At 46.1% G+C, this 13,601-nt stretch overlaps 1 protein-coding gene across 1 annotated transcript in view; it reads right to left on the reverse strand.

Annotated features, from left to right (window-relative positions):
* The window catches only part of LOC142858502 (lactase/phlorizin hydrolase-like), a 40,409-nt gene extending 31,435 nt beyond the window's left edge, over window positions 1-8,974 (reverse strand). Inside the window, exons 1-2 of the mRNA XM_075987811.1 lie at window positions 8,326-8,974; window positions 4,532-4,611 (exon numbers count right to left, since the gene is read on the reverse strand). Of these exons, the coding sequence (XP_075843926.1) occupies window positions 4,532-4,611; window positions 8,326-8,974 (729 nt within the window). The remainder of the gene's footprint in view (window positions 1-4,531; window positions 4,612-8,325) is intronic.
* Window positions 8,975-13,601: the final 4,627 nt, after the last annotated feature.

Below are 13,601 nucleotides of genomic sequence, written 5' to 3' on the forward strand. Positions count from 1 at the left end.
AGTGCCAGCAAATGGAGGAGCACCAAGGGAGGGAATCAGTGTCTGGAGCTTCCCCCAGAGATCCCCCTCCCCTGACCTTTGTGACATCTGGGAACCCTCTTGGGGCTGGGGTTTGGTTTTAATTTCAGGCAACAGCTTGAAGCCCCTCCCCAGTCAAGCCTGGCTTGAGCAGTTCTACTAGCAGAAAAACAAGCTACACAGCCCTGATCACCCGCACTCTCTAACCCATAGTCTAGCTAGGGACTCCAGCTCACTGAGCCTGTAGCTCACTAGGAAGAACGCTTGCTGAGCACGTGCAAGGCCCTGTGTCTGTCACCAGCACCGCATTAACAGGCCATGGCTGTGCCCGTCTCTACTCCAGCGTGCTCATCCTTGGCTACCTCATGAGTTCAAGGCCAGCTTGTGCAACGGGAGATCTTGTCTTGTAGAAGAGCAGGAGGAAGAGAACAGTGACAGGGCCTAGCAGTTATAGGTGTCTGCCCTCAACTCTGATGACCTGAGTTTACCCTATCACACATGAGGGTAGAACTGAGACTCCCCAAATTTCCCTCTGCTCTCCACGTAAGTGCCCTAGGATGTGCATGCCTACATACAGACACACACCACACACACATACACACATACAACACACACAACAAATAACATACACATACACCACAACATACACACAGACACAAAATCAAATGTAATGAATTTTTAAAAAATCAAGGACAGTCATGCAGTGGTGGCACACACATTTAATCCCAGCTCCCAGGAGGCAGAAGCAGGCAGATATGTGAGCTTGAGGGCAACCTGTTCTGCACAGCAAGTTTCTTATAACCAAGGCTACACAGAGAAACCCTGTCTGGAAAAAGAAAGGAAGGAAGGGACTGAATTGTTCTGCTCATGCTTTCTGACGCCCAGTACCCCCGAGTATCCAAGAGCACGTCTCATTGGTTTTGTTGTTGTTTGTTTTATTAGCATCCTTTGGCTGACCTAGAATTCACTTGTAGGCTAGGTTGGTTTTGAAATTCTAGATCTGCCTGCAGTTGCTTTCCAAGTAGTGAGACTAAAAACATGTGTTACCATGTTCAGCCGAGAGTATGTCTTTAACCTGAACGCTGGGAGATGGAGACAGGTGTGTCCTGGGGGTTCACTGACCTGTGAGTCCAGTCAAATCAGTGAGCTCCCATTTCAGAGAGACTGAGACCCTGTCTCCAAAAAAGGGGAGGGGTAAAAAGTGACAGAAGAAGACACCTGTACCGTCCGCACTACTACATGTACTACGGTACAACGCCAGTAGTGCGGACCCTGCACTACTACATGTACTACGGTACAACGCCTGTAGTGCGGACCCTGCACTACTACATGTACTACGGTACAACGCCAGTAGTGTGGACCCTGCACTACTACATGTACTACGGTACAACGCCAGTAGTGTGGACCCTGCACTACTACATGTACTACGGTACAACACCTGTAGTGCGGACCCTACACTACACGACCATTCCCAAGCCAGGCAAGGGCCTGGAGATTTAAACACACAAAGACACACAGACAGAGATATGGGTCATTTTTGAAACAAGATTGCCCCCTAAGTGTACCAGAGCCACTTATATATGGTTCTTTAATTGATAGCCACGCCCCAGCCAAACCCACTAGAAACCACTCCCCTTCATCAGAAACTCCTGAGGGTCTCATGCTCAGAGCAGCTGCAAGCATAACTGTTTAAAGGAAATTCAGGGTCTGGGTCACAGCCCCCAACAGACACCCAGTGTCGGCCTCAGGCCTTCACAAGCACCTGGACACTCACAGATGAGCAGGTTAGTGCACCTGCACACACATGTAATGCATTAGTCAGTGCACACATGCACACAGAGGAAAACAATCATAACGGTAAAGACAAGATTCTACCTGGTCTGTGGTTTACATATGTGCTGTAGGAAGGCTTGAAGCTTGTGGTTACCCGCCTACTGGGGCGTGGCCTCTTATACTATATACATGGATGCAGAACCTGCATCCGCCCCCTTTTTTCCTTCCTTCCTTTTTGCCAGCTGCTCATTCGGATTGTTGGATTGTTGGATTCGATCTCTGTCCACCATTCAAGCAGAGAATTCGGATTTGTGAGTTTACCCCTAAATAAATAACTATCTATTTATCATTTCTGAGCTAGTGTGGGATTTCTTTCAAGCGTCCATGCATCACTAGCTCCCCCCATCACACATGCTTAAAGAACTTTAAATTCAGGATCTAAGCATGAGAATACAGCAGTGTAATTCACACATGTGTGCATGCACATAGTCACACAACACATACGTGCGCACGCGCACGCACGCACACACACACACACACACACACCTGCCTACACAATCCTCACTGGCCACTCTATTTTTCTCTTGACCAGAATCTCACAAGCTGATAACTGCCCCTCCCTCCCACAGCTCAGCTGTTTCACAGGTCAGGCACCAACTGGGAGCCACGTATCCTGGTCCAGTGCACTAGCGCCCAACCCTCGCTGGCTCCCCAGTGCCTTCCTATCAAGTGCTTCCCGGTGTCCACCAGATTCCACATCTGCCAGCTCAGGAAATTGAAAACCATATACAATAAGGTTCTAGATAAACAAATCTCTTGCTGACTGGATGCCATCTAAATTAATTTACTGCGTAATAATTGCTATCGAGAGACCAAAGGGCTGATCATAAAAATCTTTGTTCAGCAACAGCCTTTGAGCTGGTATCTCGCCCCCTGCATGAAGCACACAGATCAGGGTTAAACCCAGGACAGTGTCTGGGTTCCTTCTGAGAAGGGCAAACCCTGGGGCCTTCAATGGGCCTGAGCAGTGTGTGCCTCTCTCTGGCTCTGGACTCCCTGCTTTGCCCTGTGTCTATCTAATGCTGGCGCTGGCTTCCTATCCTTACATCATCCCTGCCTTCCCTGTTTCCCTCCTGTCCTGTCTCTCGATATTTCTAGCAAATTCTCCCTACGGTTAACACCCACACAAATGTGTCCTCCAAGGCCAGGGTGATGGGACATGCCTTTAATCCCAGCACTCAGGAGGCAGAGGAAGGTTGATCTCTGAGTTCTGAGTTGGGGGCGAACTGGACTACAGACAGAAGGTACACAGAGAAACCTGTCTCAAAAAAGAAAAAAAAGGTGTCCCCGAATAGGAGGCTATTATCTGGGCTCCCCTCTCTCCTGAGGCTCTCTTTCCCCACTGGCAATTATTAGCTTAGACCAGCAGAGACCCTGGGCTGGGGATGTGGTCCAGGAGGGATGTTTGCCTAGCATGCACAGAGGCCTGGGTTCCACCCTAACGCGATGGAAACCAGGCATGGTGGTTCATGCCTACAACCCAGAACCTGGGGATAGAGGCAGGAGGATCAGGAGTTCAAGGTCATCCTCAGCTATACAGTGACTTAGGCTAGCGAGAGATACATGTGGCCCTTTCTCAAAAACAAAATGAATAAGCAAATAAATAATGAATATATACCAGTTACTAGAGGAAATGTGGAGACACCTGAGTCTTTAGCAGCTGGAGGCTGAGACAAGAGGATTGACCAAATTTGAGGCCAGCTTGGGCTACTTAGTGAGAACATTTCACAACAAAATATGGTAGCTTCGCACACGGTGCTGCATGCCTGTAACCCAGACCTCAGAAACAGGTGGCCAGAAACCAAGAGTTCAAGGTCAGCCTGGGTTACAGAGGGAAGCCCTGTTCGAAATTTTAAAAATCACAGAGAATAGAAGTCAGGGTGGTACTCTAAGAAGTATATTTTGTTTCTAACCTTATTTATTTTCCTTTCTATATAATATGTGCAAGGGCCCAAGGGGGCCAGAAAAGGGCGTTGGTTCCCTAGAACTGGAGGTTACAGAAGGTTGTGAGCCATCAAGTGGGTTCTGAGAACTGAACCTGGATCCTCTGGAAAAGAGCAGCCAGGGTTTTTAAACATTGAGCCATCTGTTTAGCTCCCAGAAGTATATAAATATATATTTTAATGAATTACTATCTCTTAATTTTTTTTTCTCTGTGGATATGTGTAGACCAATTGGGTCCCAGAAGTATATTTGTTTTGTTTTAGTTGACACAGAGTCTCAGTATGTATCTCTCCTAGGCCTGCAACTCACTAGTAGCCCTGGCTGGCCTCAGACTCAGAGATCCCCCTGCTTCTGCCATCCTCTGTGATTAATCATAGCCTAAGGACCAACCCCACCCCTGCCTCACTCAAGAGACTAACAGTTCGAATTTCCCTAAGTCAATGTCATGAAGTCAGGACAAGTAGCATTCCTGTACGTCCTAGATGAACAACAACCCTGGCCAAACCCAGCCTCTGCCCTTTGTCCAACCCTCCTCCCCATCCCTGATAAAAAACCCTAGCCCGTGGGGAAGTTCAGTCTGGTCTTCTCTGGTGACAGCTCTTCTCAGGTTGACTCAAATACACCTGCGCCACTGCTACTGAGCAGCCTCGCACTCTTTTCCTCTTAGACAGGCCTCATCTCAGAATAAATAAATACAATCACATTTCACTCTAGGCATTACTGATGCAGCATCTACCTTGGTGAGTGCAGCCGAGGATGGGGAGAGCAGGAGCTCGGGAATATCTTCAGCCTTCAGGACCACAGAGAGCCTTCCTCCTGGAACCAAACAGGAAAGAGCAGTAGTTGAGGGAGGGTTGTGGCTTCTGAAGAGATAGATCAGGACCATGACTTCTCTTTAGCCAACTGACAGACTCCAGAAAACAAAGTGGCTAAAAATACAATATCTCACTAAGAGATTAGGTTGGTTTTTATTTGGATTTTTTAGACCATGTTTCTATGAGTGATCCTGGATGTCCTGGCCTTGAATACACAGAGGTCTGCCTGCCTCTGCCTCCCAAGTGCTTGGATAAACCTGTGTGGCACCATGCCTGGCTAAGAGACTGTTGTGTATAAATCAAGACCCACATAGAGAGCACTTGGAAAAGTCAGCATAAAAGGAATTATCCTAAGGTGACAAGAGAACCCTTTTCCAAACTCTATTTAAAGACAAGGTGTTCCCGGCTGAGGACAGACGTCAGTTGGCAGAGAGCGTGGACCAAGCCCAAGGATTGATTGATTGACAAGCCCAGGGACTGATAGCCAGCACAGCATAACCAGGCATGGTGGCCCATGCCTGTGATCCCAGCACTTGAGAAGGAGAAGAAAGCAGAATCAGAAGCCTGAGGTCATCTCGGCTATAACCCCAGCTATATCTCTGGACAATCAGGATGAGAGCTGCCACCTAACACAAACAAAACCCAAAGTCAGGGTGCTCTCTGGAACCCGCTGTGTCTTTGTCCTCACTGCAGCTACTGTGCCTTGCTGGGGAAACACAGGAAATACTGATGTGTGCACTCATTTTGTTTAGCTCTCCCACAGCATGGTGATGGCTCCCAAGCTTGTGTGCACCACAACTGTCTGGAGAACAGGGTTAGAAATACAGAGCTGCTGGGTGGGGGTGGTGCATGCCCTTAACCCCAGCACTTGCAAGGCAGAGACAGGGGGATCTCTGAGTTTGAGGCCAGCACAGTCTTCAGGGTGAGTTTACAGGCCAGTCAGGGCTACAGAGAGAAGCCCTATCTTGCAAAACTAAACCAAACCAAACAAAAAAACCAAAAACAAACAAGCAAATATAGGACATTAAATCTATTTAATAAGTACATACAAACACTCAGATGAAAAAACCCAGCCGGGCGGTGGTGGCGCACGCCTTTAATCCCAGCACTCGGGAGGCAGAGGCAGGCGGATCTCTGTAAGTTCGAGACCAGCCTGGTCTACAAGAGCTAGTTCCAGGACAGGCTCCAAAACCACAGAGAAACCCTGACTCGAAAAACCAAAAAAAAAAAAAAAAAAAAAAAAAAGAAAGAAAAAACCCAATTCACATACACAACAAATATAGGAAAAAGTAAAAAGAAAAAGAAGACTAATATCAGGACCCACCAGATTTAGAGTCAAGGGTAAAGATACAGATGTGCCCAGGAACATAACAACCCTTTAAAAAATACACAGTTATTTTATTTATGTGGATATTTCTGTCTATGTGAGCATATGAAATGCATATATAGATGTCAACAGAGGCCAGAAGAAAGTGTGGGATCCCTGGAGCTGGAATTACAGGTGGTTGTGAGCCATTTGATGTGGGTGCTGAGAACTAATCTCTGGTCCTCTGGAAGACAGCAATAATTCTTAGCCAATCAGGAGCCATCTCTCCACCACCTTGACTCCCAATGCCTTTTTGGAGACAGGGTTTCATGTAGTCCAGCCTGGCCTCCAAATTTCCAAGTGGACGAGGATGACCTTGAGTTGATCCTTCTGCCTTCAGCTCCCAAGTTGACCTTGAACTTCTGGTCCTCCTGCTTCCCCCTTTCCAGTGCTTGGCTTACAGACGTGTGTCACTATGCCCAGTTCATGCAATGCAGGAATTGGAACCCAGGGCTTCCTGCATGCATGGCAAGCACTCTGCTATGCAAGCGCTCAACCTTAGTGCTCATTTAAGTTGGCTTTTTTGTATGATCGTTTTTGAGATGGGTTTCTCTGTGCAGCCCTAGCTGTCCTGGAACTGCTTCTATAGACCCTTGAATTCAGATATCCACCTGCCTCTGCTTCCTAAGTACTAGGATTTAAGGTTTACATCACCATAACCTGATGTGGTATTGCCCTCTGTATGCTGTGAATACCAATGGCTAATAAAGAAACTGTCTTAGGCCTGTGATAGGGTAGAGTAGAGCTAGGCAGGGAAAACAAAACTGAATGTTAGAAGAAAGGAGGCAGAGTCAGGAGAAGCCATGTCCCCGCTGGAGACAGATGCTGGAACTTTACCCAGTAAGCCTCAGCCACATGGTGATACACAGATTAATGGAGATGGGCTAAATTTATATGTAAGAGTTAGCCAATAAGAAGCTAGAGCTACTGGGCCAAGCAGTGATTTAATTTCTGGGTGGTTATTTTGGGGCTGAGCAGCTGGGAACTATCTAGTGTCCAGTTACTACAATAACCCACTTAGTTTTTAAACTTTTAACAGAAAAAGTAAGCTTCTTTTTAGTTTTTGTTAGTTAATTTTTGGGTTTTGTTTTGTTTTTCCCCCAAGACAGACTCCCAAAATGTAGACCAGACTCGTCTTGAACTCACAGAGGTCCACCTGCCTCTGCCTGCAAGTACTTGAATTAAAGGCTATGACTAGCTAAGAGTTTATTTCTTATATTCACACCATGTATAACAAAAATTACCTCATTTAAAATTTACAGAATAGGATAGAACATCAACACTGTAGCAATGGTGTAAACAGCATTATGCTTTGAGGTCTTAAAGAATGCCACTATTTTAAAACACTGGCTTCATTTTTTTTCTCTCTTTTCTTATTTGGGGGGATGGGGATGTCACTATGTAACACTGTCTGGTCTTGAACTCACAGAGATCTTCACTCCAGGCTGACTGTGAACCTACAATCCTCACACTCAGTCTTTCAAGTGCTAGATTTAGAGACATGCACCACCACACCTGGCTAATTTCAATTTGAAGGCGGTATCAGAAGGAATGATCAGAAGGTGGCAAGAAATTACACACAGCACTAGTCGCTGCCATGTACTCTGTTCCTAGTAAAAATAAATCAGCACAGTTGTAGATCTAGCACTTGCCTCTCGTGGGCAAGGTTTTAGCTTCAGTCTCCATCGTACATTTACAAATCACAGTCTTCTCATTACGCATTGGTGTGTTATCTTTGCCTCGCTTGATGCACTGTAAGCTCCAACTAAAAGGTACACACTTGATTTCGTAAGAGAAGGGGAATCACAGTCGGGTCTCCTTGTAGAGACTCAGGACAGCACTGTCTCTCCAAGGCAGCTCCAGGTTCAAGGAGCTGTCAGAAGAAAGTGGGAGGAATCCTGACTTTATAAACGTCCCTTCAAGGAAGGGCAGAGAAAGACAGTTGCTCATACTTGACCCTGAGGAAGAATCTAGAAGATAGTTTTCAAGGGCTGGAGAGATGGCTCAGCATTAAGAGCACAGGCTGCTCTTCCAGAGGTCCCTGGTTTGATTCCTGGCACCCACATGGCAACTCAAAACCGTCTGTAACTCCTGTTCCAGAGCATCTGAGGGCACAGGCATGCACATGGTGCTCAGACAAACATGTGGATAAAACACCCACTTATCTAAAATAAAAATAAAATCACACGTACACACACACACACACACACACACGCACAGACACGCACAGACAGACACACAGAACTCCTAGATGCGTACAGGCGGGGGCCTCATCAGTTCCTGCCTAAGAAGCAAGCAGAGGAGGGTGGTGAAGGCTGCTGCCGGGCCACCATGTCCATGTGTACTCACCCTGAGAAGAGAACTCTCTGCGGTAAACTTCAAAGGCTTTCCTGTGGGCATTGCTGAGGGTTTGCAGAGCAGAAGCTTTTGAACCCTGCGGGGCAAGATCCATGATCACTTTCTCCAAGTCGCTGAAGGTGAACCAGATCTCAACAAGGTCCCCAAAGGACTGGAAGGCGAACGTGGCATAGTCGGCAAAGAGGTCAGCAAAGTCCCTGTCTCTCTGGATGGTGCCGTGAGTGGGTGGCGTCTGGTGGCACAGGACCACCATGGGCTGAAGCTGGGCAGCCTTCAGGGACTGCAGGAGTTGTCGGTAGCACTGCACTGCTTCCTGGTCTGGATTCTTGGGGCTTCCCGTTGGGAGAAGCTGTGCCCATGATAGAAGTACTTTGTAATGGGTGACCTGACTGGCACGAAGGCTGCTCAAGTACTGTGGCAAGAAAGAGGGCAATGGCTGCTGGCAGACGTAGAAGTCCTTGCTACCAGGTCCAAAACCAGAGCCCTGGGTTCCCAGTGGATGGCTCAGGTTAATCACTAAGTCATTTGTAAGAGGACCAGTGGCCGAAATAAAATTTCTGTCGGGTTCCAGGTCAATCCCCTGGCATGAAAGACTCAGGAGGACAGTGCTCAGGAAGAGTGCTGTCCAAGGCAGCTCCATGACCAAGGAATGGTTAGAAGCTCTGGTAGGAAACCAGACCTTATAACACAGTTGAAGTTGTAAAAAACAGTGATTATCCCCACAATATTTAACTGTGTTATCTAGGATCGTTAAATGAGAGCTTGGTAACTTCAAACAGTGTAATCTTCATAGAAACAAAACAAAACTTGTCTTGCACTTCTGAATACATGTTCATGAACTTGTGTGTCCTCAAACATGTGGAGGCCAGAGGTAGATCTTGGGCGTATTCCCCGATTGTGAGCCCTAGGGAGCTGCCTGTCCCAGCCTCTTCAGTGCAGAATTACAGTTGTGTCATCAATCTTGGCTTTTTACAAGAGCACTGAGCATCAAAACTAAGGTCCGCGTCGCTGTGCATGAAGCAACTTACCATCGAGCTGTCTACTCCACCCTAGTCTTTACAAACGTACAAACCATGGGATAATGTTATTGGATTTGTTAGGCATAGTGAAATTTTGTTAATATTTTAATAAATAAAGCTTGCCTGATTCAGAAAGGCAAAGGTAAATCACTAGAGCTCAGGCAGTGGTGGCACACACCTTTAATTCCAGGTTTTGAGAGACAGAGATGGATCTCTGTGAGTTAAAGGCCACCCTGGGCTACACAAGATTAATGAAACAATAAATGCAGGTGGTGGTGCCCTACACTTTTAATCCCAGTTCTAGGGAGTCATATGCCCTTAATGCCAGCACTACAGGGAATATAAAATGGGAGGAGAGAGAGGCTTACTCTGCTTAGTCTGTGGTCGCCTCGCCTTGGTAGAGGAAAAACTTCTCTAGTGGCTTGGCTGCTTTGCTTTTCTGGTTGTCAGGTTGAACCCCAGTATTTGTGCTACAGTCAGGGTGTCTGAACCCTGGCAGCCCCAACAGGCTAAGCTCAGTCACTAGCTCCCAAATGCCAGATACATAAAGGTGAAAAAAAAACAGAAAGAATTATTCACTGTGGGCATGGTGGAGAGAATAAAGGGGCATGTTGAACTTCTAATTTCTAGCCCCATCTTCAGGGTTGTGACATGAGTTTTGTTATTTTAAAAGATTTATTGCAAGATGGTGGTGACATGTCCTTAATCCCAGCTCTCAGGAGGCAGAGACAGGCAGATCTCTGTGAGTTCCAGGTCAACCTGGTCTAGTAAGCAGTTCCAGGACAGCCAGGGAAACACAGAGAAATATCACATACACGTCAGGCAGCCTCAGAGGCTAGAAGAGGGTGTCAGATCCCCTGGAACTGCAGTTATACATGGTTTTGAGTCACCATATAGATGCTGGGAATCAAACCGGGTCCTCTGCTGAGCAGCAGTTTTTAACCACTGTGCATCTCTCCGGTCCCTAAGGGTTAAGGTTAAATAAAGGGCACAGCTCAGCAGTTCTGGTCAAGTTGTGGCCCTGCCCCTCACTGACCATTCAGTTTCTTCTGCAGAGCGGTCTGAGAAGTTGACCTGTGTGTCTGTGTGCAGTTCTTTCCCTGAAAACAAGCTCCCTCCCTGACTGGAACTCAGTTTCAGCTTTTGTTCTTGCCCTACCCAAAGGCTGCATGGAATTCCCGGGGAAATCCTAATTCCATGGGCTTCCCTGTTCAAACTGTTCTCTAGACATAGGAACAGGTTTGTCTCTTAAAGAATCTTCATTCTTGCCAATAATGAAGGTTACAACAACAAACTTCACACAAGGACAAGAATTTGAAAATACCTGAACAAATCAGATGAAATCTGACACAAGAAACATGAACCCCTCTCCAATCTGTTCCCCTGTGAACCAAGGGTGATGCCCATCTTTAACTCAGCACTCAGGAGGCTGAGGTGTGTGGATCTCTGAGGTTGAGGGCAGGTGAGCAGACATAGTGAGTTTGAGATCTGCCAGAGCTAGTAAGACTGTCTAGAAAAACCATATCAGAGAATGGAAACGGGGATGGGAGTGGGAAGATGGCTCCGTGATTTAAGGACACCTGTTGCCTCTGCAAACATCTTCTCCTTCCATCATGTGGGTCCATAGAGTAAACTCTGGCGGCAGGCACTTGTACTCACTGACCCGTATCAGCAGCAGACAATTTTATGACGTTCTGGTCTTTTAACTACACTCTACAATCAGCTTTCCTATATCAGAATATTGTCTGGGAGAGAAGATTGGATTGTGGTTTGGGTTCATCACACTTTTCTTTGATTCAGAGAGAGATTAAGAAGGAAATTGAAAGGAGAAAAACTGGACAGGAAATGTTGGATAAGGAAATAAGAGGAAACAAGAGGAGGAATTAGCAAAAAGAATGTTAGAAGAAAGAAGCAGAGAAAAGGCAGAAGACAGAGCGGCTCGAGAGCCATCAAGCAGCAGATAGCACTGGTGAGCTTCGCTGTGTGCTCGTTCATTCATGTTGAGACTGCGCCTTTCTGTGCAGCCAGTAGAATCCCTGAACTCTCTTCACTGAACTAGCTAAGTGCTGGACCAGAGAAGTGAGCCACTGGTGTCTACCTTTATCTGAAATGCTTGATCTTCTGACGTTTGTAATATTGTTTCTCTATGCTGACTTTCAGACCCTACCACACAGTGCACACAATAGCACAATTAGTAACTGAAAGAATATCAATGTGGTCTTCTGTTTTCAAGGAATTCTGTATTGAATTGAAATAGTTAAGAAAAATTGATATGAACATAGTTGAACAAATGCTTTTGTAGTATGATTGGGCATCTCTTGGGTATATTCCCAAGAGTGGTATTGCTGGAACTTGAGGTAGGTTGACTCCCAATTTCCTGAGAAACCACCACACTGATTTCCAAAGTGGTTGTACAAGTTTGCATTTCCACCAGCAATGGATGAGTGTTCCCCTTACTCCACATCCTTTCCAGCATAGGTTATTATTGGTGTTTCTGATTTTAGCCATTCTGATAGGTTTAAGATGGTATCTCAAAGTTGTTTTGATTTGCATGTCCCTGATTGCTAAGGAGGTTGAACATGACCTTAAGTATCTTTTGGCCTTTTGAACTTCTTCTGTTGAGAATTCTGTTTAGTTCAGTACCCCATTTTTAATTGGGTTATTTAGAATTTTAATATCTAGTTTCTTGAGTTCTTTATATATTTTGGAGTTCAGGCCTTTGTCTGATGGTCAAGATCTTCTCCCATTCAGTAGGTTGCCTTTTTGTCTTAATGACAGTGTCCTTTGCTTTACAGAAGCTTCTCAGTTTCAGGAAGTCCAATTTATTCATTGTTGCTCTTATTGTCTGTGTTACTGGGGTATGTTCATAGCAGCATTATTTGTAATAGCCAGAACCTGGAAACAACCTAGATGACCCTCAATGGAAGAATGCCTCAAGAAAGTGTGAAACATATACACATTAGAGTACTACTCAGAAGTAAAAAACAATGACATCTTGAATTGTACATGCAAATGGATGGAAAACACTATCCTGAGTGAGATAACCCAGACCCCAAAAGATGAATATGGTTTGTACTCACTCATTAGTGGACTCTAGTCATAAACAAAGGACATTTAGCCTATAGTTTGCGATCCTAGAGAAGCTAAATAAGAAGGTGAACCCAAAGAAAAACATATATAGATCTTCCAGGAAATTGGAAGCAGACAAGATCTCCTGGCAAAGGTTGGGAGCATGGGGTGGGGGGAAGGAGAGAAGGGGAGAGAGGGAGGAGAAGGGAAGGATTTGGGAGAGCTTGAGGGAGTGGTATGGTTGAGAAGGAGGAAGGGTGAATATAGGAGCAGGAAAGAAGATACCTTAATTAAGGGAGCCATTTTAGGGTTGGCTAGAGACTTGGCTCTAGAGGGAATCCTAGGTGTCCACAGGGATGTCCCCAGCTAGGTCCTTGGGCAATAGAGGAGAGGGTGCCTGAACTGGCCTTGTCCCATAGTCACACTGATGAATATCCTGAATATCACCATAGAATCTTCGTCTGGCGATGGATGGAGATAGAGACAGAGACCCACATGGGAGCACTGGACTGAGCTCCCAAGGTCCAGCTGAAGAGCAGAAAAAGGGAGAAGATGAGCAAGGAAGTCAGGATTGCGAGAGGTTGGTCCACCCACTGAGACAGTGTACCTGATCTAATGAGAGCTCACCAAAGCCAGCTGGACTGGGACTGAACAAGCATGGGGTCAAACCGGACTCTCTGAATGTGACTGACAATGAGGGCTTAGAAGCCAATGATAATGGCACTAGGATTTGTTTCTACTGCATGTACTGGCTTTTTGGGATCCTAGTCCGTTTGGATGCACACCTTCCTAGGTCTGGATGGAGCTGGGAGGGCCTTGGACTTCCCACAGGGCAGGGTACCCTGCCCTCTCTTATGACTGGAGGGGGAGTGGGAGGGAAATGGGAGGAGGGGAGGAAGTGGAAATTTTGAGTGGTATTATTTACAAAGCAATAAAAATTAAAAAAAATACTACATAGTTTAATTTTCAATATTTCCCCCCTCACAACATGACTACTCTTCAAAAAATTTGTTTTCTTGAGATTTCTTTCTTTCTCATGTATGACTGCTATGCCTGCATGAACGTATGTGTGCTAGTTGTGTGCTAGTGACCTCAGAGGCCAGAAGAGGGTGCTGGGTCCTTTGGGATGGTTGCTAAGTCACCATATTGGTGCTGGGAATTGAACCTGTACAAGTGTCC

Source organism: Microtus pennsylvanicus, chromosome 10 (assembly GCF_037038515.1).
Source record: "Microtus pennsylvanicus isolate mMicPen1 chromosome 10, mMicPen1.hap1, whole genome shotgun sequence".
NCBI lineage: Eukaryota > Metazoa > Chordata > Mammalia > Rodentia > Cricetidae > Microtus > Microtus pennsylvanicus.